Below are 27,386 nucleotides of genomic sequence, written 5' to 3'. Positions count from 1 at the left end.
GAGATGTTTCCATGCTGCGCACTTCCTGTTTGGCTCCAAATCCCATCAGTGAGACTTGTGCTTGCAAGTCTGGAATGTATACTATTACATCACACGGCTTATTTAGCAATATAAAGCATTTCCCTAATCGTCTTTCTTGCACACAGCTTACCCTATCTTAAGCAAGTTTCCTTTTTGTGTAGCGTTAGGCATTTTCTTGCATGCTTTTAAACTTTTTTTCCAAACACATTTTCCGGGAACGTAAACGCACCACCGGGTGACGTCACACAGGGGGCGTGGCCTGTCTGCATACATGGACTGCACTTCTTCCTCAGAAAGCATTAATTAAACCCATAGACTGTGGAACGATGGCTCCTCTCCCTGTGCTCAGAGCGGCTCTCCTGGTCTCGTTCTCCGTGCTCCTGACGGTGCTGCTGGGCTTCGGGCTGCCGGCTCTGCTGAACACCGGGACCCGGGTGCTGGGACTACCGGAGAGCAGCGTGACCGAGTGCATCGTGGGGCTCTATTTACTTTTTGTGTTGTACATGGCGACGCCTCGGATTCCAAGAGGATTGGTGGAGGTGATGTATAGAGTTATATTCCCAACAAGAAAATGAATGCTTGTCTTGTTGTAGGCAATAGATTCAAAACAATAATGCTCACACAGGTTTAATGATGTCAGATGTCACGGTAGGCTATGTCAAAACCTTTTTTAAAGTCATAGAATAGTATGTCGAAATACTTAAAGAAAGTAGTCCTGGTATGATGAAATATTATATAAAAAAATAATATATTGTGTGTTATCAGAGCTGCCCCTGGCCAACTTGGGGCCCTAAGCGAAATTGTGCCATGAGGCCCCCCGGGTCTGCACACAAGTAGTTAAGGGAGACCTATTATGCAAACACCACTTTTTCATGTATTTTATAAACACATGTTAAAAAATTACATCTGTTAAAAACACCTTTTTAAGGTGAAACAATTGTGTTAAATTTCATCTGGAATAAATAAAAACATTAAAGTTATGGCTTTGCTCAGGTGATAGGTTTCTACGGTGTGCATACCAAACATGTTCTGACACAGATTCTCTCTTAACCCTCAAATAGGCAAGCGCATGAAAGTACTTTGGAAAATGTATTAACGTTATATGTATTAATGTATTTAGGCTAAAAAGACAATGTTATTTTTTTTTTTTTTAGGTGACTTTCTTCCGTCTTACACTTTGTATCTCGTCCATTTAATGTCAACATTTGTATTGAACCTATGTAACACCCATGTTACACATGATATAGCTTACCATGTGATTACATGGTAAGCTATATCATGTGTGTTATTGCATTTCAGTTTCCAGAGTTAGAGAGAAAATGGTCTCTTTGCTAATTATCAGTAGATGTATTCATTTTAAGTGAGCGGATGCCAAGGTCAGAAGAAGTACAGAAAGGGCCTAAGGCAAGTAAGTTTGGCCGTGGGCCAAAAATTTTCTGAGCCGCAAGATGGCGGGCCAGAACATAATCAAAGCCTAATTCAAGGAATTGATTTTGGTAAGAGGGCGCAGCGCCCCTGTTCCCCGGTTCAGAAAAAACTCTGATATCGCTGATGACCCTCCCCATCAACACTCTGATGCGCAGTCAGATCCGCTGATTGGTTCACTGGTGATATAAGCGCCCAATCCAGAACCTCTGGCTAGAGCCGCCCAAAGGGAGGCTCGTCCTCTCTAGCCCCATTTCAGCCCCAAAGCCAAGGCTATTATCTGTATTTTAACAGACTTATCTTTTAAATTGAGGTGTATTTATTGTTCTCTTCAAAGTTTATTTTTCTCTGAAATTGTAGGGAGGATGGTCCTCCCTTTCCTCAATGGACGAGCCTCCACTGAGTAAAGTAGAGTTATTAACTAGATAGCAGTGTTATTTAACATACTTTTATAAGTATTGTCAAGTTCTCTGGGGTTTTGGCATTTATTTGAGTGTTTGCCCACATTTGAGAGGCTTGAGGGACAACTGGAATCCTTTTTCCTTTTCTTTATTTCAACTTTTCAAGGACACATTAGGATTCTTTCAGGTTGAAAACCTTTAAAAAAATACCAAAGGACAAAATAAATCAATTACAGCAGTTTTGCTTTGCAATTTCATATATTATAACCTAAATTAATCAGTAACCAAGTATTTTACTCAAACTCAATGTATTTAATAGTTAAATAAGTACTTGAATTGACCTGGTTCCCCACAACCACACATTTGCCATATGTGACCCGCTCTATCGAAATCAGTCGAAAGTCGCAACGGCTCATTTCAAAATAAACGTGGATTTGCGTAAAAAAATTGTTTTTCGGGGATCGGGTGTTTTGTTTGATTTTAAATAAACAAAGTCTTGGCTTTCAGAATATGATTTTTTTTTCCTCCAAAATCACACGATAAATACATGTTTGAAGCTTGTAAAGGGAAGATGACAGCTCTCCCTCCACTCTGCTCTTCCACAGCGCCGCTTCCCCTCCCTCCGCTGACATTATGAATGTAAGCGGATATGTCGGGACAGAATTTATTTTACCGGACAAATTTGAAACTTACCGGTCATGTTTCAATAATAATAATAATAATAAGAATGGTGTAGCAAAGTTTCCGTTAGCAGGTAATCACCGGACTAGGACCGGATATGCTGATGTTTAAAACTCAGTTAATGGGGCTCGTTTTTATATTGCTTCAGTTTATAATCGTTACAGATCGAAAAGTTCAGATTCATTTTTCTATAAATGATTCAACAAACATAATTATTACATTCAAACAAACTACTTGTAGTAGATGAAGTACATTATTCAAAAGTTTACATTAACTTTGAATACTAACACGGGAGAAACGGATGCTCTCTTTTCCCCTCTCCCTCCCTCTCTCTCCTGACAGCCCGTCAGTTTCTCATGCAGCTCCTGCAGCTCGCTAAACAGTGGGCGGGGCTTCAGGTGATCATGCAGAGCTGCGTGTCTCCATCAGACTCAGCAGCTGATCTGATCTCTCTCTCGGGTCCGGTTACACTTCACTCGCGTTTATGTCCATATCGATCAGATCCAGCTCTCCTGATCGGCCTTTATAGAGAGCACCGATCAAGCTATTAAGAGTGAATATCGGCCGATAATGACCGGCGGCCGATAATGACCGGCGGCTAACGGAAACCCTGATGTGTTGGTCCTATGTTGTAAAAAAAAAAATCAAAAAAAAAAAAAATCAAAATAATATTTTATTTTTGATTCTCAAAATTACGGGCCAAATATTATTGCTGGCGGGACAACAATGGCCCGCGGGCCGCCTGTTGCCGACCCATGGCCTAAGGTATATAACAGTTAAGCCTTTTGTTGGAGCTATATATCTCTTTATATTATTTAATAGTTTAACATTTATTTTCTTGCTGTTTTATAGTGTTTATTGTAAATGTATTCTTAGTCAGTGTCATAAGTTAAAGTAGTTTCTATGCTTTTATTTTTGAAGGCATGTTTTGGGCACTGGGTGATTAGAGCACCTGGTGTAATTGGAGACAGGTGGAAGTGGGAGCCAGAGCACTAGTTGGCAAACGGTTTTTTTATCAGGGTGTTTCAAGCCACACAAAGGAAAGGCTTAAGGAAAGGAGATATAGGAAACCTGTTCGTTGTACTTTGTTATCGGAATAAACTGCACAAATGGAGAATCTTGTCTGGACCTGGATCATTGCCCTGCGTAAGATCTGCTAACTATGTGCCTCAGCGGCTGTATTATATAAAGTTAATTATCTGTTTTATTTCTATATGATTTTGGCCGCTACAAAGTAAAAAACCGTGCCGTGAAAGCGGACTTGTTTTTTGAAGTTATTTTTCCTGGATTTTTGGATTGCCCGCGTTTGAAGTGGAGTATTGGATTTCACTTTAAAAGACACATCGGGCTCTGGACGGACTTCAACAATGGCACAGGAACATGGGCGGTATGTGAACATTTTCTCCAGTGGCTGTATAGGAAAACGGCCTCACTATTGGAGTGCTGGAGTCATTGTTTCGCCGCATATTAATGAACAGTGGAAAAAGTTTAAAGAATAGTTGGACCGTGGAACAGGTGCACACAGTAGGCTTGTTTGAGACAAGCAAGACCTGCGCAGTTGCGATCAACGTCTTGCTAGTGCGTTGCATGATGGTTAGTCATTTTTGTCCGACTTGCTCTGGAGGCCCGCCCACATGAGACTTTGAAATTTCGCGGGACAAAGACGCCCGCAGCCTTGAGAGCGAGGCGAGTTGGCGCAGTTCCTCTCCACGGGCTGCAGAAGCGAAATGCTTGATGGGGAAACGTCTCGCTGGTATCTCGAGCTGAGCGCTCATTGGTGGTTTTTACCACGTGCTGCTGATGAAACTCTCCAATTGGCTGGCAAAAGTTTGTTGTTGTTTTGTGTCAGTTTTACGTCGCCACATCCATTCCCATTTTTCATCATTGTTCCACAATATTTATCATCATTAAATTAATATCTATATATTTTATACTATACTGCTTACCGTTTTCATACTTTATATATCTTAGTATATTCATACACACTGTTCATACTGCTCACAGGCTGATATCTAGTGTATTCATACCCCTCACTGTTTATTCATCATTCAATTCATTTTTATTCTGTAGGTTGTGTACATTACTTTTCACTTTACTGCTTGTTGCACCTGGTTAGAAGCTAAACTGCATTTCGTTGTCTCAGTACCTGTAATATGTGCAATAACAATAAAGTTGAATCTAATCTTGAGCAGGAACACATGCATTTACTTAGTACATATCTGACATTAACGAATATACACATTTGTGCATTCTTTATAAATGCAAACTTGTCAAGACCACTGACGGAAGTAGTTTTGAAAAGTAATAAGTGGTTCTGTCTTTTACATGTATTCAACCCCCTTGTACTGATTTGTTTCAAAATGAACTGACACTTGAGTCATTCATTTGTAGTGATATAATTGTGGGATTTCTATTGCATCCACTTCATCTGCAACGAAAAACGCCAACGCAATTTCCGCCATTGCAAACCCAGCCAGTCAAGCCGACTCCGACTCCGAGCTGTCCGACTTAAGACGAGCTTTTTGACACCTCCCCCGGCTGCGATCGGCTACTCGTCTACTTTCGAGGCGAGCCGCAATGTGTCTCAAACAAGCCTACTGATTACGCACTCTGACGCGCAGGCACGCGCATGCATCTGCGTTTTCTCCTGTGGATTAAAATAACAAATTTGGATATTTAAATAACACCAATCAAAGAAAAACGATGCAAGACGCCACATCACAGGACAGAAGTGGATCTTCTGACGAGGTAAATCCTAAGGACATTGCACCACACATGTTATGTTTAAAGGACAATAATTCCAGACCACAGAAAGTAGTCAGATCATCTGCAATAATCGAAGCTGAAGCAGCAGTCCTTAAAGAACGCATGGCTGCATTGAAGAGGAAGCATGCATTGGAAGCCCAAGAGGAGGAGCTTAGAAAATAAAAGACAAAACTTGCTTTTGACCTAAAACTGACTGCACTCAATGCCAAACTTGACATCCTGAGAATCCACTCGAGGCGTGGATCGAAAGGATCTGTGGAAAATGTTAACAAACAGAAATCTGAAAAGATAAAGTTTCCTTCTGCCCCAAACTACAACTGTTTCTCTCCAACACAACCATCACTCACAGGATACATGTTCAAGCTTCAATATGAAAATACATAATGAGGAAACAAATTCCATAAAGGTGGATGGATCTAGTTGTTTGCCCTGCTGGTCACATAATCAAAGACTATTGGAGATATTTGAAGTGCAGTGTGTGTCACCAGAAGCAACGGTCAGCGCTTCACATTGAAGATGAGGACACGGGCACATCCTTCAACAAAGCACATGTCTCACCTGGACAGTCAGAGGCAAGTGTTCATACTGGGGCCGGTGGACAGGACAATGGATTCAGCTCTGGCTGCTCTGTTGTAGTAACCTCCCAGCTTGCAGTGGAACAACAAGAGAAGATGCTCATCAGCAGTGCCATGGGGAAAGCACACAGAGAGGAGCAGGGAAGAAACCACAAAGAGGAGACCAGCTCCAAGACATCAGTCAACAAAGTCATACACATCAGACCGAAACACAGGTTGAAGAAATGCTTTCCAACCTCCAGATAGATTGTGTGAACAGTGATGGAGACACAGAGGAGGAGCCTCCTTATGAAGAGGATTTGGATGACGGAGCGAGTGGAGAAGGCTCAGAAAATAATTTCCAACGGGAGATATGTTCTTCATTGCAAATACAAGTGGACCCTGGATGAAGGGAAGGACGGAAAAGGATTGGTCAGCTCTGTGAGCCCCAAATGAAGACCAGTGTCATGGAGAGACCTGTTTGAAGATCCGCCTGCTCCGGATGCAGCAGCGTAGCATCATGAACATGAATTCTTTGTTTCTTTAGACTATTTTTCTTTCTCTCCATTTCTTTTCCAGGAAGCTGTTGCCTGAAAACTATGCAGATGATTATTTGTATGTAGTATGGATAGGATAAAGATAGAGTATAGCTCCATTTATTTATATATATATATATATATATATATATATATATATATATATGTAATTGTGTGTTTACACTGGCCACAATTAGGGGCCGGAATGTTGGAGCTATATATCTCTTTATATTATTTAATAGTTTAACATTTATTTTCTTGCTGTTTTATAGTGTTTATTGTAAATGTATTCTTAGTTAATGTCATAAGTTAAAGTAGTTTCTATGCTTTTATTTTGAAGGCATGTTTGGGCACTGGGTGATTAGAGCACCTGGTGTAATTGTATATATTGGAGACAGACAGGTGGGAGCAGGGGCCACATGTCCGGCCACATGAAATGTCAAATGTTAGAAATCCGCTGTTTATTATTTAAAGTTTCTGATTCACTCCTTTTTTCCTCGCTGTACACAGCTCCAGTTTGATCATTGGCCTGTCATCACATTTCATTTTTAGTTGCTGCTGTAGCGGAAGTTTAGTACAATTATTTTTGATGAAATACTCCAAATCTCCACCCTCCAAAATTGCACTTGCTTGCTACTTTTTAAGGGCAGTGATGACCGTTACCAGGGGCGGACTGGCCATCGGGAATACCGGGAGTTTCCCCGGTGGGCCGGTGCTGTGGGTGGGCCGGAGGGCCAAAAATAAATAAAAGTTTATTTAAAAAAAATGAAAAACATTTTTTTTGCCTAAATCCTACCGGCCCACATTTGTAAGTGTTCCGGCCACTCCCTTTTTTTTTTGCTTACCTAAATCCTACCGGCCCACATTTGTAAGTGTTCCGGCCCAGCCCAGCACAGCCCAGTGGGATGTGGCCAGGGTTGGGTTGTAACGGAATACATGTAACGGTGTTACGTAATCAGAATACAAAAATCAAGTAACTGTATTCAGCTCGCGTTACATTTGAAAAACGAGTAATCTGATTACAGTTACTTTCGTAAACCTGAAGTGAATACATTTTGGATTACTTATTGGAATTATTGGTGGAAAGATTTCCTCACAACATTTAATATTCATTACTAAAGGTACAGCCGAATCATCACAGCGCACAAAACCGCAGATGGACCAAAAAGGGGAGCGTTTGAAAAAAATGTGCGGGTCCGCTCAGTGAAACAATAACAACGTAACATGGAGGAACAAAAGTCTGCGCTTAAATTGTGTGTGTGTGTGTGTGTGTGTGGTTAAAAAACATCAGCCACACTGCTCTTTGGCCTTTCTAATGATTCTGAAGGTAAACACAGTGAAGGCGGTGCGTGACAGGCACTGCGCGCTCCTCTTCTCAGAGGCTGAGTTAACCCTCCCGCTGCCGGTGCTGCAGAGATTTCATGAAGTGAAGGAGGTTTTCCTTCTATAAAACAGCTGCGGGCAGCAGATAATGTGAGAGTCACAGACATGAATACATAGATCAAGGCAGACTGGTGCACACACTCTCCTGTTTTTCCAATCCGGTGCTTAAACAAATATAGCTCTACACCCCTGGCCAAAATGTCCTTAAAATGAAGTCCGAGTTCGACATTTTAATTAATGTCCTGCCAACACTGGCAGGACAGAAGGCGACACGCCCTTTCTAAGCCATGTCCTCACATCCCAAGCTGCATCCCCAAAAAGTGTATTATGTTGTTACAACAGGGTTCAGGGGGAGTGGCTGTACGGCTATACCCGTAGGATAGAAAAGGGGGAAGTGACGTCTGACTCAGAGGTTGTGCGGCTGTGGAGAAGACCGTGTTGCCCACATTCTGTTACTGAGTTTAGGCTAGTTAGCTAACAGGTTTATTGTTTTGGGTGCAGTCACTTTTGCCTCCACTTGCTGTTCAAATAATTGTTGAAAGAAAAAGTTAATCTGTTTAAAGTTCTGTTTTATATGGGTGTTGAAGAAGAAGAAGAAGAATTGGGAGGGATGAAACCCTCTTTAATGGTCACACATGCAGAGCACACAGCACACACAGTGAAATGTGTTCTCTGCTTTTAACCCATCTTAGTACCAGGAGTCTAGTACTAGGAGCAGTGGGCAGCTATTGTACAGCGCCCGCGGAGCAATGGGAGTGAGGGGGGAAGGGGGATGTCCGGTGCCTTGCTCAAGGGCACCACGGCAGGAGGTGAACTGGGACCTCTCCAAGTAGAAGTCCACACTCCAAATGTAGGTCTGGTGGGGGACTTGAACCGGCGACCCTACGGCTCACAGTCCAAGCCCCTACTGACTGCCATAGATTTAGTCCCTAATTTTGCTCTCAAAATGGACCAGATTGATGCATTTAACTTCAACATTTAAAAAAAATCTTCCCGGGGGAGCTTGCCCCTGGACCCCCCTAGAGGAGGTGAGGTCCACCACCTGCCCACACCCCCTGTTAAATTGTCTCACCCACATTGAGGATGCTTCCTACGCCCATGTTTTATTCCATGTGTCAAGTCAGGCAAATTGGGTCAAAACGTTATTGCATCAATGATCTGTTAACATTAAAATCACTAAATATATGCCGTAACTATTTTGCTCTAGGCAACTCAAGGGCTCAGGTAATGTGATTACTATATGAATAATTGTCCAAAATAACATAAAATGCATAGGGTTTTTTGTTAAGTTACATACTTTCGTCGCCGGCCGGCCGATACATGCCGCGCATTAAGTGGGCCTGTCTGTCAATTAATCCCCGGGCCACTTGTTCCCCCCAGTCCGCCCCTGACCGTTACAGTACGAACTGAAGTTGATGCGATTTGATTGGATTGTGAGGCATGACGTGAGCCTCATCTGATTGGTCAATCCCTCCATTTTTTTTCACCAAAGGGAAGCTAATTTCGGCTGGCCTCCTCTCGCAACAGAGTGCAATCTACTGTTTCACCATAACATCTAGAGGGGCGCTGTTTCACTCTTTGTAAAATACTCAATGAGAATGGGGGAGAGACGGGCCGACAGAATAATTACCGAAACTAAACAAAGTGTTTTTATTTATTTATTAATATTATAACTACAATGCAAAAAAACAGGGGAAGACTGGCTTCCCTTGGCCTCCAGGAGAAAACGACACTGAGTTCAAGGGATAATTCTCACCCACCTCTTGCTCTTGCCCTGCACGTGTGCCGGTTGAGCTGGTTCTTCCAGCAGCTCAACTCTGTCCCTCATCATGAACGCTGGCTGTATATCTGAACTCGCGCCCACATCATTCTCTTCATCATCTTGCACTTGTTTTAAGCTGCTGATGATGATAGAGCTTGTAGCTGCGCTGCTGCCAAAAAGGTCTGTCAATTTGCGACATTTATATGCTCCACCTGCGAGTGACTTCACCTTTTTTTCTCTTGCCTTCTCGGCCCACCTTTTTCTTTTCGTTTTCTTTGATTTTTATTTTTTTAACCATGTTTTTTCATTCTCCCTGTCTGCCGCGGCGTCTAATCCCTTCTCTTCATGTGGCCGGTATTTTTTCTTCTTCGTGTGTGATTATTTGACATAAGAACCACACAACCGCATTATCGGCCGCTGTCGCCCTCTGTCGGCCGTCAGCGCAATTTAAATGATGACGTTAAACCTTTTTTTTTATGTAAGTGCCGGCCGCCAACGGCCCTTGACGACCGGCCGTTCTGTGGTTCTCCAGATTCTACAGATGGCCAGTCCGCCCCTGGGTGGGAGCCAGAGCACTAGCAGGCAAACGGTTTCTTACCAGGGTGTTTCAAGCCAGCAAAGGGAAAGCCATAGGAACGGCTTAAGGAAAAGGGATATAGGAAACGAGATATAGGAAACCTGTTCGTTGTACTTTGTTATCGGAATAAACTGCACAAATGGAGAATCTTGTCTGGACCTGGATCATTGCCCTGCGTAAGATCTGCTAACTAGTGCCTCAGCGGCTGTATTATTTTAAGTTAATTATCTGTTTTATTTCTATATGATTTTGGCCGCTACACATTTGTTAGTTGGTGGTACCTTTAATTACTCCTAAAGACGTCATGAGATGATGACCTTCTGATATCTAAAAACATATACAATACAAGTATGGCATTCAGAGGGAAGAATAAGTAGTGTGTGTGTTAGTTAATGTAAGAAAATGAGGGTGCGTCATTTTAGAATCCTATATATGTCTGTGTAAAACTTCTACTGGGTTGGAGCATTACTGTATTGTATGCAAGGTAATGTTTCCTCGTTATTATTGATTGTTGTACAACAAAATAATAATTGATCAACTCTTCTGTGTTTGTGTTTCATTCTCTTCCTGTTGTGAGTGCTAAATTACCACAACATTTGTTTTAAACATTGATACCAGCTGTTGTGACCTACTGAAATCACATCAACTCTTAAGTCCAACGTTACAATCTTTTCAATAAAAACAGTCCACTTCATCAGGGAGGATTGTTCAATATGTACAATGGCAATTTGACTCAAATTCATTAATTTCTAAGTTGTGATATGTTTACAACGTTTGTGTTTTCGAGATTATACCCATTCTCATTTTCCAGTATGTATTTTTTAACAGATCAAACCAAAATTACAATATAATTATTCCCTCCTGAGTAGTTTCTTTTTATTACATGATATACCAATTTAACTTCAGTGTTCATTGTGTCTTTTTGAATATTGTTATGGAAATCTTAGACCTAGCAAATACTGTGGAGATACACAAGTCAGAAAGATCAATCAATAAATGGTGAAACAGACAGAGTTGTCTTTTGGGTTATTTATTTGAGGCCTCAAAGACACAGGTCTCACAGAACACAAGGTATCCTGAGAGAGCGCGCCCCGAGTGAAAGATGCATGCAGGTTATATAGGATCTTGCCAGTTCAACAACATTCCGTCACTTATCAGGAGAGATAAGCTTTCCAAAGGAACTGAAACTGTCAATCACTAATAGATTGAACCAGGAACCCATTCAGCAAAAAGGGGAAGTGGGGAAACTTGTCAGCAACACATGGAGGGCTAAGAAATGGAGAACTTGATTATAAGACAGGGAAACTAACAGGAACTTGCCCATTGCCCTGTGCTTGGCACACAGCCCCCTCCTGAAGTTCAGACCTTAGGTGACCTTGAAATGTCACTCACAAAGCAGGCAAAGGACATGAACTGGAACACATCACCCAGACCTTACTCCGACGTTTTAAAAGGTCATGAGTCTCAATACATCATTACAGACACTGTTGATAATGCTGACAGAGGTTATAAGCTAAAATACATTATTATAGGAACTGCTGCAATTGATGTGTCCATGTAAGGTAACATATAAAGTCTGCACTATAAGAATGATAAACTACATGTATATAAAGTTTGCCATTACAATATCTTTATGTACCTCTTGTAGGGAAAATAACATAAGCCTTTTCATATTGTCTCCCTCTCTGCAGGTGAAGGGGAGAGCTGTGTTCGTCACAGGCTGTGATAGTGGATTCGGTCTTGCTCTTTCAAAACACCTGCACAAGCTTGGCTTCACAGTATATGCTGGATGTTTGCTTAAGGTACAAGGTTCAATGTTTTTTATTTTGCATACGAACATAGCTACAGTGTGTGTATTAGGGATGGGAATTCCGGCTTTAGTTTAGTGAGCCAGATCATTTTGCTCGGCTCACCAAGAAGAGAAACGGCTCTTCATTTGACCACATATACCTTTTTATAATTCAATCAAATGTAGCCCTGTTTTGACTCATGATTTATGTACAGTATACACATATCACTTCAATTATTCAATACATCCTTTGTACTGAAGTATTCAAAAGTAAAAATTACATTTTTAATATAAATGATTTGCTCTGGCCAATTGTTTCCATTGCATTTACAGACCCTTGTGACTCTCTGATACCACCCAATGAATGCACTGACTTGCTTGGAGAACAGATACAGATAGCCTGGTTCTCTATCGTCTGTCGGTGGGCTGTTGTCCACAAAGTTTCTGATGTGAAGAAGTTCCTCTCTGATGTATTGTATAGCAGAGTTGGTGCAAACGGCAAAAAGTTAATAAATACTAAAAAAATTGGGAAAAATGCAAAGTTGGAGAGGAGCCAAAAGACAAGGCGGCCATCTTCACCGGCGCAGTTGTTGTAACAAATAAAATAAAACATTCAGTGAGTACTCAAACAACGAAAGGGTTGCACTGAGGTACCATTGTTTCTCTGCAGGACAAAGGAGGAGAGGGTGCAAAGGAACTGGAGGAGTTTCATTCTGATCGCATGAAGGTGGTCCAGCTGGATGTCTGCAGCGAGGAGCAGGTGAACCAGGCCGTGGAATACATCAGAGAGAACCTGGAGGATGCCGACAGAGGTACTGGAAATCATTCAATAAGTCCTCTTTATACTGTTCTTCATCAATACCCTCCTGGGACCCAGCCCATTGAAAATGTCCACTGTAGTGGACATTTTGTTAACATGCATCTCCTTTTACTCTTTTGAGCTACTCTATCGATCCCTGATGTACTGCACAGAGGACATCCTGGGCTTTCCAGTGATATGTCACTGGTTAAAATTGCATGCTGGGAAGTTCCTCTTTCTTTTCATCCAATATGGCTGGCATACCAAGAACAAAATGTAATAGAAGCAGGAGGAGAAGTCAAATATTGTTGAATAATTGTAATTTTTACCATGAAAATCATATATTTTCTTGTTAACATGTGAGGAGCTATATAATTAGTTCTGAAAGCAATTCAATAATTCAAGTTTTCAAATAACAGCCCTTTTATAAATGTCCATTCTAGTGGACATCAGGACCGTCTTCATGGACTTTATGACTCAATATTGTTGCAGGAGACGGAACTGAAGCAGACATTTTCTGTACCAGAAAGTTCAGGGAGATTCAGATGTTGAGCTCTCAGATGATGAGAGAGATGAGGCTTTCACACCTGGGATAGAAGAGGGGCCAGAAGAAGAAGAGACAGATAGGGACGAGCTGGAAAGACATGGCTCCCTGTGGGCCAAGAGTAGCACGTATGTCTTGTTGTTTTTATTTTAAGTGGAGCCATGAAAAATGAGAATTGCCTCAGGAATGCAAGCTTTGTTTCTATGAGCAGGTCAAATGGAGACCACATCCATCAAACTAGTCAAGATGACCCTACAGCCCATGCTGACTGGAGTCAGTGAGGTACTTTTCCACTACATCAACTACAAAGTCTTTGAAGATCTGGAAAGATTCACCAAAAACAAGCTAGTTTTGTATTGACCAAATAAACGGCAATGTTCAGATCAATTACTTATTTAAATAAAGGTGAATGTATTATTGTATTAATATCACTCTATAACCATAATACGTTACATAGTCCATCTGTTAATTTTGGCTGTCTTTTCAAACTAATATGGTCCCGACGTCCTCTACAGTGGACATACTGTAACATTTTAAAATAAAATAGGTAGGTAGGTAGGAAATCACAAAAAAAAGAAAATTGGAAGACACTTTTTTTCCTCGGGTCCCATTATAGATCTCATATATCCAGAACCTGTCTCTGATTGGCTGAAACACCAGCATCCCATAATCCCCTCTGTTTCAGCCCTGTTTCCAAAGTGCTGATTCTCTGTCTGTTACTTTAGATGAAGGGTACCTTGGTTGCTGATTGGCTAATGGTTACACGAGCCAAAAAATCGTTATGACATCATAAAGTGGCCAAAATCTGATAAGCTCATTTTCAGACAGGTTTTTATATAAATGGATCAAAAAGAGAGAGAATCTTTGTTCCTGAAACTTTCAGAGTCTCTTTCCACACATGTTGATGTAGAAGAGACATGAAGAAGAGGGGACACATGTTGATGTAGAAGAGACATGAAGAAGAGGGGACACATGTTGATGTAGAGGAGACATGAAGAAGAGGGGACACATGTTGATGTAGAAGAGACATGAAGAAGAGGGGACACATGGTGATGTAGAAGAGACATGGAGAAGAGGGGACACATGTTGATGAAGAAGAGACATGAAGAAGAGCGGACACATGTTGATGTAGAAGAGACATGGAGAAGAGGGGACACATGTTGATGTAGAAGAGACATGAAGAAGAGGGGACACATGTTGATGTAGAAGAGACATGGAGAAGAGGGGACACATGTTGATGTAGAAGAGACATGGAGAAGAGGGGACACATGTTGATGTAGAAGAGACATGAAGAAGAGGGGACACATGTTGATGTAGAAGAGACATGAAGAAGAGGGGACACATGTTGATGTAGAAGAGACATGAAGAAGAGGGGACACATGTTGATGTAGAAGAGACATGGAGAAGAGGGGACACATGTTGATGTAGAAGAGACATGAAGAAGAGGGGACACATGTTGATGTAGAAGAGACATGGAGAAGAGGGGACACATGTTGATGTAGAAGAGACATGGAGAAGAGGGGACACATGTTGATGTAGAAGAGACATGAAGAAGAGGGGACACATGTTGATGTAGAAGAGACATGAAGAAGAGGGGACACATGTTGATGTAGAAGAGACATGAAGAAGAGGGGACACATGTTGATGTAGAAGAGACATGGAGAAGAGGGGACACATGTTGATGTAGAAGAGACATGGAGAAGAGGGGACACATGTTGATGTAGAAGAGACATGGAGAAGAGGGGACACATGTTGATGTAGAAGAGACATGAAGAAGAGGGGACACATGTTGATGTAGAAGAGACATGAAGAAGAGGGGACACATGTTGATGTAGAAGAGACATGAAGAAGAGGGGACACATGTTGATGTAGAAGAGACATGAAGAAGAGGGGACACATGTTGATGTAGAAGAGACATGAAGAAGAGGGGACACATGTTGATGTAGAAGAGACATGGAGAAGAGGGGACACATGTTGATGTAGAAGAGACATGAACGAGTGGATTTTGCATAATAGGTGACCTTTAAATCCTCTTTAACACCCTGTCTCCTGATCCAGGTCTGTGGGCTGTGGTCAACAACGCTGGTCTGTCAACATTTGGAGAAGTCGAGTTCACCTCCATGGACACCTACAGGAAGTTGTCAGAGGTCAACCTGTGGGGCTCCATCAGGGTCACCAAGGCTGTTCTGCCGCTGATCCGCAAGGCCAAAGGTCAGGGGAGACAACATCAGAGTGTACACTGACTGTATGGCACATTAACATGAGTTTTAAAACTGTCCAAAATGTTTGTTTAGCTGCCAACCAAACCATTTTCTCTATGGAGCATTATGAGCATTCTTAGAATTCCCCTTGGAAAGTAAACGGTGCGTAAGTTGTGTCCCGTGATTTCTGTGAGAAATCTAAGCCTGAGATGGAAAACAAAATGTTAAGGCAAGTTTATTTATATAGCACCTTTCAACACAAGGCAATTCAAAGTGCTTTACAAAAAACGAAAGACATTAAGAAAATGGTATTTAAAATCAGTCATTAAAAAGAAAAGATAATAAAATAAACATTAAAAGAAAAAATACATGGATAAAAGTTACAGTGCAGTTTAAGATGTGAATAGTTCAATTAAAAGCAGCGACAAAAAGAAAAGTCTTCAGTCTGGATTTAAAAGTAGTCAGAGTTGCAGCGGACCTGCAGGTTTCTGGGAGTTTGTTCCAGATATTTGGAGCATAATAACTAGGGATTCAACGACTGCATGATCGACTAACACACATCCTGGAGAGGACACCTGTAGACATCGAAGGGTTAGAGTTTGCGTGCCGTCAGGATTGTGTTCTATTAAGTGCTCTGGGCGACATAGTTGATGTAGGAGAGAACATTCTGTCTGCACTTGCAGACCTTAATACTCTCATCCAGCAGGAGAGAGAGAATGAACAGACATTTGTAACCCTGGAGTTGCAAAGAGGTTCTGGACGTGGGCGTCCACGATTTACATTGTCAGTAGAGACTCTGACAAATCTTATAGAACTAGGACTGTCATCACATTGCATTGCCAGACTTCTGGGTGTTTCTAGAGCAGGGGTAGCCAACACGGTGCCCTTAGCACTTAGTCGCCCGCAGGGGCAACGTGAGTCGCCCGCTGGGCATGTTCTAAAAATAGCTCGCCAAGCAAATCCAAAATGTAAAATACACAAAACAAAAAAGGAAATGTAATTGAAAGGATCTACCCAATGCATAAACGAAACCTAAATCATAGCGAACTCTATCTACTTACTACAACTCTATATCTATCTAACACCCCTCCTCCCCCCACCCCCACAATGAATATCGACCAATGACGTTCTTGCTTGATTTGCGAGCCGTCATCGCTCGGAGGAGCACACAGCCTCTAAGCAGTGGTTCTCAATTGGTCAGGCCTCAGTCAGGACCCACTTTTTCCTTAGTCAATAGATCGCGACCCGAAATTTTGAACCACTCAAATCTATTCAACAAAAAATCATGCAGTAAAATATACTCTTTTCAGCATACATTATTAATTAAAGTGAAGTACAGTGCATATATCCCTTATATCCCTTCACAGAACTAAAGTATGCTTTTAAATAAGGTTTAATGAGAGGATGGAATCAAAGCTGAACCGCATGCCCACATACTGAAAACCAAACCCTAGAAGGGGGGTCTGGGGGGATTCTCCCCCAGGAGATTTTTTGAAATACTAACATATAAACTACGCATTCTGGTACTCTGAGGAGAAAATAAATCTATTACTACCCGACATATTAATAATATTTTATGCCATTGTTTGTTTTTCACTTTGTTCTGACAGCTTGCTGCTCCTCACAGAGAGAAGAGCAAAGAGGAGATAGTCTGTGTGAATTACTTTGTGGGTAAGGGTAGATAGCCCCCATTGTTCTGTGACCTGTCAATCATCAAACTGGGGGTCATATTTCATTATGTGTTCATTTTTATCTGAAGTCGTACCCATGGATGTATAAAGAAGAGTTCTACCGCAAAGTTATTTTTCGTGGGGACTTCCGGCAACAATCTTGATTCTGATCAAAGGCCAGAAGACTTGGAAAAACATCAGCAAAGATGTTTTATTGAGAAGATGATCACTGCGTGACAGAAGTTTTCAAAACCGTTCATGGTCTCCGGTACTTCCAGTCCAACGCCTACTGCATGCACAGCGTTAGAAAATCGGGCCTTCAAAATAAAAATAAATGTTCTGGGTCATTCTAGAAAAGGTGGAATCTGGGTGATACAAATCTGCTGAAATATATTCCTTCTAAAAACATCTCAAACCTGTTAAATAGCAATAACTAACTCTTAACTTGATGAATCCACAACAAGTAGAGCTTAAAATATTTGTATTATTTGTATACTTTATACAAAGCTTATTTGTATAGGAATGTCACTGGTGTTACGTGTTACCAGGAAGAAGAGTAACACCAGTGACAATTTGGAGAAAACATGCATTTTAACAAAATGGCTGCCATGTGTCAGACCAAATACGGCTTCAGTCAATATCAAAATCGTTTAACTCTTCAATACAATACATTTTCCCATTCAAATGTTCACCCCTAGGGCTATGCAATGAGTAACACTAATGACAGACTTGAAAGACGCACGTACAATTTGAAGATAAAAGGACACCTTTAACAAACAAAGTAAGAAGTATCTGACTTTCCTTATGTCCACTGCACTGTCTCAAATGATCTCTTGTTACAGGAGGCACTTCAGAGACAGTACATTATTTCAAAAATAAAAGCGTTTTGTGTAGCAGTATAACACCAATGACGTAATTTTGGGTGACTGACATTTATTTGATATTATTAATAATAATTTGCGTTTTTTTTACCATTTCAGTGTTATATTTAATGCTTGTAATGTTATGTAAATATAAATTAGATTTATTTATTGAAAAAAAAATCTTTTAAATTAAAACCATAGGCTCCAATTCCATGTATGATCAAAGTGACAAGGCAGTTCCTTGAACTTGACATTTTAAATAAATTGCAATTTACGTATAAAACCATTTTTTATTTACTACCATTGCAAAGACAATCTCTATTTATTCAACATATATAATGAATGTGAGTATTAGGTCAACGTCATGTATTTTGGTGTCTGCAAAAGTAAGTGACAGCACTTCCACCTTTTCTGTAGAATGACCCTTCTAAAAAAAAAAAAAAATCTTCACTCACACATCTGCGACCCACTTGAAACGGGTCCGCGACCCACTTTTGGGTCGCGACCCACCACTGCTCTAGAGACTTCTCAATTCTTAAATTTCCCCTCCTCAACTCCCCTCCTCAAGACTTAGTCCCGCCCACAGAAGATACGAGCGGAGGACCGAGGAGGGGAACCGAGGAGAGAGGAGGGGAAGCAGCAGACGTTTAAAGAAATGAGAACTCCTCTTCTCTGAGCGGTCATATTAAAGCGACGTCCGTTCATTAATAATTAATAATAATTCCTTACATTTATTATAGGGCTTTTCCAGATGCTCAAAGCGCTTTACACAATACCCACAGGAGCAAGTTCAGGTGAAATGTCTTGCCCAAGGACACAACGGCTTTACAGACGCAGCAGCGGCGGGTTTCACCCCTTGATCTGATGATCATTGCACTGCGCCACACCGTTTACGCCTCGAAGTCCTCGAGGCGCTTTTACAAGTACACATTAGTATCATACATGTACTGTGGACATTACCCACAGGAGCAAATCCGGGTGAAGTGTCTTGCCCAAGGACACAATGGCCTGACGCAGTGGCGGCAGGAGCGGGTTGCGAACTGGAGTTCCCCAGCACTCCCCAGCTGCATCAGCTGTCGAGTGTTTTGTCATAGCCTGTATCTCTGTTAGATCAGCTGAACATTGTTCCCCCACATATTTACTTTGAATTCATTGAGAGTGCGGTATAATGAGACAATAACAGGCTACAGATGCGGACACACACACACAAATATATTTATATAAATATATACAATTTAAAGTATGAGAGCACTCTCATAATAACGTAACACTATCAGAGACTGGATATATCCCCCCCTCTCTCTGGTCGCTGAAATGGGGAATTGAAATTACCGGCCAAAAGTTGTATTTACAAGTATTAAAAGTAAGGACACCGTTAACTGAGACCCGTCTGTCCACCGCATCTACACACTGTACCACACACACACCTACACACTGTACCACACACACACACACCTACACACACACACACACACACACACACACACACACACACACACACACACACACACACACACACACACACACACACACACAGACACACACAGAGCTCCTAAAGCATAATCAGGCTACAGCCGTTGTGTATTTTATTATGTGGAGGACTAAATGGTTTTAGAAAAATATGGACTCTTTGTTTGTAGATATCTACTAAACTAAAGCAAATAAAGAGAGTAGGCCTGTTCTACTGAGTGACATATATTATACACACTGCTCTGCTTTCTGCACGGACCGTACAGCTGTTCTCTCTGGAAACATCACATAGCAGTTTCTAAAATAATAGAAGCCGTGGAGGAACCAGAGAGAGAGAATTCCAATGTGTATAGGAAAGTAAAAAAAACTGTTTAAAATGGGAGTGATTAGGTAACATAAGATAAGCATAAACCAGTTTAAATGATTTGTTGTTGGTTGTGATCATATTCTAAAGATGTTTGGATTATTGAAAAGTATACAGCTCCCTTTCATCCGAGTATTGAGAGCTGTATCCATAAATTCATGTTGTGCTCAAAGTGCACCAGATTGATGCTTTTCACTTCAACATTTAAAAACAAATCTTCCCGGGGGTGCATTCCCCCGGACCCCCAGAGGAGGTGAGGTCGCCCACCAAATAAAGCAGGATACAATTATTAAATTGCATACATGTTATTTTAGTACAGTAAACACTGAAAACGGGTCCCACGGACCCAAAGAGCACACAAAGGTTAAAGGTCAGCATAATAATGTTAAAATGTGCCAAATATATACAGTGCAAAAAAAAGAGTAAAAGTAGCTCACGACTTGTTTTATTTTTTGAAAGTAGCTCTCATCCTAAAAAAGGTTGGTGACCCCTGGTCTAGAGCAACACTATTTAGGCGGATGGCCGAAAATAATGTATCTATATCAGCTTCATATAGTGGCTGCAGTGACGATGAATTAGATTGATTGATCACAAACATTAAAAGCACCATGCTGGCTGCAGTATAGTCCGAGGTGCTCTACTTGCAAAGGGACAGAGTGCAATGGGACCGAGTGTATGCATTAGGGATGCACGATATTGTTTTTTTGATACCGATAACTTCCTGCTTCTCAAGACCGATACCGATAACCAAATGTACCTGTAGTTTTTGCACACCTGGTGGTAAAACAAAGACTAGTAGTGAGCAAATGACATGAGCATTACTACTATGAACAAAACAAAGCCAAGAACAGTTTTGACTCTCGTCAAGCGCCATCATTTCTATGATGAAGTTAGAGATCGCTTTAGCCCTGGGGTCGTCTCTGGCAAACTTCTTGCCTTTTCCAAAAGCCTCGTGGATAGCTAAAAGCCCCGGTGCCTTTGCAGCTGGCTTTGGATTCGCCGCTAGTTTAGCAGCGCAGGCGTCTTCGTACGCTTTTAACACACCATCGTATCGATGGCGATGTTTCAGGTGACTGATCAGGTTGGAAGTATTATAGCTCGTTGCCTTTTTCCCTCCTCGTGGAACTTCTGCATTTGTTAATACAAATAGCAAGCGAACTATCTAACTCTGAAGCTTTGAAATAGTCCCATACTACCGACGACATGTTTGTTTACTGTCCTGGCTTCACGGCCGCACACCATTTACGTCACAGCCAGGCATGAGTTAGGGAGCGCTGGATTTGTGAAGAACTCCCCTCTTCCTAAACCACTAATACCACAGTACTGGCAAAACGGGAGGAGCTGAGTGAAAAACAAGCGCCCCTCATCCCAATCCACCCACACCGCAGTATTTCTTTCTTTCTTTTTACCCAAAAAATATATTGTATATTATCGGGGCTATTAATACTGGTATCGGGTTTATCGGGATGACGTCATAATTCCTAATATCGGGCCGATAATTATCGGAGGATTAGAGGAGGATTTCAGAAGTTGAATAATGTCCTCTAGGTTTTTATCATTAATCTGATGGAATTGTGTCATGATGTCTGAATTGATGTTAGGTGGACATAGGGACAACACATTTGCTGTTCCTGAGGCACTGACTGCTTGTCTGATTTTCTGAATGTTGTCAGTGAAAAAGGCAAAATCATTGCACATTGCATTGTGGATAGAAATTCAGAGGCTACTGACACTGGGGGGTTAGTTAGTCTGTCGACGGTAGCAAACAAGGCACGTGCATTGTGCACAGAGAAGAAAGACTATCGTGCGTTTTTCAATTCCAAATTATAAAGGCCAAGTCTCTCTTTATAGATTTCAAAGTGAACCTGGAGATTTGTTTTTCGCCACCTGCGTTCAGCTTTTCGACACTCTTTTTTCTGCTCTCACGGTCATGGCCTTTCTCCATGGAGATATGTTCTTGCCAGACACTTCCTTTACCTTAGTTGGAGCAATGGCATCTATAACATTTTTAATTTTTGAATTAAAATGATCTACTAGCTCATTTACTGAGATGTTAGCAGGGGCAAGTGTGGAAGAAAAATTCTGAGTAAACATTTCCCTAGTATTTTCAGTTAAATATCGCTTTGTGGTTACCTCTTTTTGAACATTTTTGTGAACAGAAATAGAGCTCTCAAAGAAAACACAGGAATGGTCAGAGAGTGCAACATCAGTCACCACAACCTTAGAGATATTCACACCCTTTGAGATAATTAAGTCCAGAGTGTGCCCCTTATTGTGCGTGGGCTCCGTCACATGCTGAGTCAGTCCATAGCTATCAAGAACACAAAACAGTTCTTTAGCCCCTCTGTCCTGGGGGTTGTCAACATGGATGTTAAAATCACCAACAATGACTAGACGGTCAAAGTCAATACACACTATAGACAGCAGTTCAGTAAAGTCATCAAAAAAGCTTGCACAGTATTTGGGTGGTCTATAGATATTTAGGAACAGAGCTCGAGAGGAGCATTTCAGCTGAAGGGCCACATATTCAAAAGAAGCAAAGTTCCCATAAGATGTCTTCCTGCATTGAAGGGAATCATTGAACAGAATAGCAACTCCACCTCCTTTCTTATGCATTCTTTCCTGACTCATAAAACTAAAGTTGGGAGGGGTTGATTGGATAAGAACAGCTGCACTGTTATTTTGTTCAATCCAAGTTTCTGTTAAAAACATAAAATCAAGATTGTGCTCAGTGATAAAATCATTGATTAAAAATGTGTTTCCTGCCAAAGACCTGACATTTAATAAAGCTAGTTTAAGTTTGTTCGATACACTATCAGTAAGATTTGTTGTGACAAGCTGTGGCTGACATGGAATCACTGCTAAATTAGATAAACTCACACGAACGTTTGAGCACTTCCTGTATCTGAGCTGATTCACCGCTCTTAATCTATTACCTATCAACACAGATATCGGCAAAGCTACTGGCAGGCAGGGCCCCGGCATGTTCTGGAAAGAGTTGAGAGTGCCATACGCCCTTGAGCCTGGACCCAGCCCATATCAGTAAGAGTTTGTTGCGTTTTGTACACACACATCCTTATCAGGCTTCGGAGACTGCAGATGCTTTCTTGAAGGGAGGGGAGGTGGTTGACGTAGGCACGGTGATGGACACGGGGGAGATGGTGCGGGGGTAGAGGACATGCTGCCGGGGGGGGGGGGTGGTTGACGTAGGCGCGGTGATGAGGACGGGGGAGATGGTGCCGGGGTAGAGGACATGCTGCCAGGGGGGGGGGGGTGGTTGACGTAGGCACTGTGATGAAGACGGGGGAGATGGTGCCGGGGTAGAGGACATGCTGCCGGGGGGGGGGGGGGGGGGGGGGTGGTTGACGTAGGCGCGGTGATGAGGACGGTTGACGTAGGCGCGGCGATGAGGACGGGGGAGATGGTGCCGGGGTAGAGGACATGCTGCCAGGGGGGGAGGTGGTTGACGTAGGCACGGTGATGGAGACGGGGGAGATGGTGCCGGGGTAGAGGACATGCTGCCAGGGGGGGGGGGGTGGTTGACGTAGGCACTGTGATGAAGACGGGGGAGATGGTGCGCGTCTCTGCAGTGATTTTGGTGGGCGTCGTTGAGGAGCGGGGGTAAAGGACATGCTGCCAGCCCTGCGTATCGCCTTAGTTTGGTCTTTGAACTCCAGGAAGGAATCGGTGCCAACCCTCTGTATCTCCTTCGTGTGTTCAGCGATCTCCAGGAGGGTGGGCGAGGGTGAACGGAGAGTAGAGAGAGCTGTGGGGTGAAGGAGGAGTATCCTCAGAGGTGATAGGGGGGTGAAGGGCGGTGGAGACTCCTCCATTTGTCTCCCATAATCAAGACATTCCTCAGGCGGGTGCAGTGATAGCTTTTCAAGGTTTTCTGAGCGATGTGTTGTGTCTTTCTCTTGTTTTGATTCCTCTTGTTGCTTGTCCTTGGCAGAGGGAACAGATTGATGACGTAGGCAGTTGAACACGTTAGAGATAAACAATTTCACTCCTGATTTGTTCAGACAAACTCCATTTGCCTTAAAAAGATGTCTGCGGTCCCAGAAAAAGTTAAAGTTGTCAATATAATTGACAGAATGGTCAATACAGACAGTTGAAAGCCACGTGTTCAGTGCAAACAATCTGCTGAATCTCTCTTAAATATGTTCTGCTTAGAGAAGTCCCGCCCCTTAGCCTATCACCTACAATGTGTTGGAGCGATAGCACTTAATATGGCTAAGAAAGTGCTTCAATTAAGTATGAATGCTTGTTGTTTGTATGTTGTCTTCTCCTGAATGTTGTCCGTCTCGTTTGTTTTTTGGATGGCAACTTAAAAAAGGCTCTACTCATCTCATTGTACTGCATAAGGACAATAAAGGATTCTATTCTATTCCAACACAAAAGACAGTAATACAAACACATAAAGAACATTAACTGGATAAAACAGTGAATGAGAAGAACTCCAATATTATAATGTAGAAACCAATGAATGCTAGTCTTCTGTGTTTTGAATGTGTAAGACTTTAATTAGTAAGGAAACAGTGATGTATTAAAGTCGAGCATAGTCCCAGGACATGTTAAAAACGTCTTATGACAGTTAGGGTTCTCCCTAACCCTAACCCTTTTGAACTGAATGCTTAACAAGCTACAAGGTTTGAAGATGCACTATTTTACATAATCTTATTACTGGTGGTGCTGCGTTCAGAGAAACATCCAGAAAGAAATCCTGAGTGTTTCTGTATCTGTCAAAGTGATTGATTTTGATAGAGCACATACAGTATAGTATAAGTGGTAACTACTTAAAACACATACACAACCAGTACTCAAGTTGTAAAAAGAAATCAGGGGGGATGGTGGATTTGATCATATGGGGACATAATGTGTGCTGATAACCCGCCGAGGGTGGGAGACCAACCAGCATAAAGATAATTATTATACTCCTAAAACAACATGGATGCTCAGATACTCCTTTCATTGCTCTTGACCAAGGCACCTCAGAATTAGAGTCGGTCCCCGGCTGCCATGGCACCACTAACATTTAGGGTCAAATGCAGAGGACAGTTAGTGCAAAATCTTTTTTTCACTTTAATTTAAAGAGGGGGAGGGGATACAGAAATGTGGTTATAATGGAAGTCTATGGTACAAATCTTATAGGTTAACAGTCCCTCCTTTATTATTCAGATGATCAACTGATTATACTAATAATAAAGTCAAAATAGTTTTTAGAATATTGAATTATAGTGTATTTTTTTCAAAAAAGCAGTAACTGGTATACGATCAAAACTGGTATCTAAAGGGTTACATTTGTATCGTAATTAATTAAATCATTATGTAAATTCTTCATGAAAAATTTGAGGAAAACAATTAGAAAACAATTGATCCGTCATCATTTTATTGCAGTTCAAATGCAAATATTTTATGTTAACATTCCCAATGTTACTTTTTTTAACAGGGCATTAAGTGCAAATTGAAATTGTTTACAAAATATGAAAATATATTAAAAGATTATACAGATAATACAAAATAGGACCAATGTTGTCAATGGCTGCCTATACTCCACTCTCCCCCATCTCCACTCTCCCCCATCTCCACTCTCCCCCATCTCCACTCTCCCCCATCTCCACTCTCCCCCATCTCCACCATCTCCACTCTCCCCCATCTCCACTCTCCCCCATCTCCACTTTCCCCCATCTCCACTCTCCCCCATCTCCACTCTCCCCCATCTCCACTCTCCCCCATCTCCACTCTCCCCCATCTCCACTCTCCCCCATCTCCACTCTCCCCCATCTCCACTCTCCCCCATCTCCACTCTCCCCCATCTCCACTCTCCCCCATCTCCACTCTCCCCCATCTCATAGAAGTTTCCAAAGATTTTCATAATCATGCTTTTTGGTCTCAATTTTTCTGGCTCTTGCTTTCGGATTGTTAGCTAAGCAATGGCTTTGAAGCCAAGTCTTGACATATACCTCTGGTCTGAACTTGTTCAGTGGAGGGCCAACACACTTGATGAAAAGCAACCTGACATGCTTTTTACCTCTAGGGAGCTTCTAGTTGTGGTTCAAATGTTCATCTGACTAAACCCACGTTCACACTCAGCTGTGGAGATGACCAGAGTGTTCACTGCTTGAAGGAGGGGTTTCAGCTCTTCTGGTGCTGGTGGTATCATTTCATCAACAGTTGTGAATCTGACCAGCTAGCTAACACGAGAGAGAAACGTGCTCACTCGCCCACAGTATTTTACTCAAAATGCGTAAAATTAATGCTGAAATAGCAGTAGGCCTAATACCAGTTCATCGATAAAATTACATAAGGGGGAATGGCAGTTTTAGAAGGGGGATGATTTTGACCGTTTTTATTTCAGGGGGGATGCCATCCCCCCTCAACTCGAGTACTGTACATAGTAAATACTTATCATGTAGTACTTTTGCTCACTGTGGGATCACTTTAAAAACAAGATTGTTTGTTCCCCACATATATACACTTTCCCCTGATATTTATTTCTGTTTCTCTCCAGGTCGAGTGGTGAACATCTCTAGCATGATGGGGAGGATGGGGAGCGCCTTGAGTTCTCCGTACTGCATTTCCAAATACGGCGTGGAGGCCTTTTCCGATTGCCTTCGCTACGAGATGAAGACCTGGGGGGTGAAAGTGTCTATCGTGGAGCCGGGGAACTTCATGGCAGCCACGGGCATCATGACCCGAGAGAGCATGAACAACACGGCCAACAAGCTGTGGAGCGAGGCGCCGGCGCACGTCCAGGAGGATTATGGGAAAGCTCGATTTGAGATGCTCATGGCTCACGTGCGCTCGAACAGCAACAGCGGTCAGAAGGACATATCTCCGGTTCTGGAGGACATCACTGACGCCATTATGTCCAAACGCCCGTACACTCGGTACCATCCGATGGAGCCGCACTGGTGGATCAGAGTCCAGCTGATGACACATCTGCCGGCCGCCATGTCCGACTTCCTGTACTTCTAGAAGCTCTTCCTGTACAACACAGACTCTCAAGAGGGCTCTCTGGACTTTAAACATTCACTGATCAAGCCTTAAAGGTCTCCTATCATATTGTGTTTCATCAATATATCACAGGTCTCAGATAACATGTCTCTGATTGGCTGAAACACCAGACATGTTGATGTAGAAGAGACATGAGGAAGGGGACTTTGCACAATAAATAACTTTATGTATCAAAGTATACGCTCTATCAAATTAAACAGATTTGTCAACAAGTCGTGTTTTGCTCACTTTTGTCGCCATATTCAGATGAAGCCTGATGCATGTTTCAGGCTTGAAAAGACAGTGAAAATGTGAACGGTCTGAAAATAACTACGGCTAAAAATGTCAGCAAACGTTAAAGGCCTTTTTCTCATTGTGTGATCATGTTATGTTAAATACTTCTTTTTCCCACAGTGTATAGAACTCAACATGGGGTCAAAGTGACTGATTTCGATAGCGCAGGTATACTATAAGTGGTACACATACAGAGTAAACACTTGTAATCATGTAGTACTTTTGCTCGCTGTGGGATCACTTTAAAAACAAGATTGTTTGTTCCCCACATATATACACACTTTGTAATG

General features: G+C 42.0%; 1 protein-coding gene across 1 annotated transcript; it reads left to right on the top strand.

The window, feature by feature from the left end:
- The first annotated feature begins 287 nt into the window (after positions 1–287).
- bdh1 (3-hydroxybutyrate dehydrogenase, type 1) lies at positions 288–27,035 on the top strand. The gene is made up of 5 exons (XM_034222070.1): positions 288–560; positions 11,798–11,908; positions 12,566–12,707; positions 15,297–15,449; positions 26,318–27,035. The coding sequence occupies exons 1-5, from the start codon at positions 348–350 to the stop codon at positions 26,782–26,784; spliced, it is 1,086 nt and encodes a 361-aa protein (XP_034077961.1). The 5' UTR covers positions 288–347; the 3' UTR covers positions 26,785–27,035.
- The last annotated feature ends 351 nt before the right edge of the window (positions 27,036–27,386 follow it).

The sequence above is a fragment of the Gymnodraco acuticeps genome, unplaced genomic scaffold (assembly GCF_902827175.1).
Source record: "Gymnodraco acuticeps unplaced genomic scaffold, fGymAcu1.1, whole genome shotgun sequence".
NCBI lineage: Eukaryota > Metazoa > Chordata > Actinopteri > Perciformes > Bathydraconidae > Gymnodraco > Gymnodraco acuticeps.
This window is presented reverse-complemented; position numbering and strand designations above follow the sequence as displayed.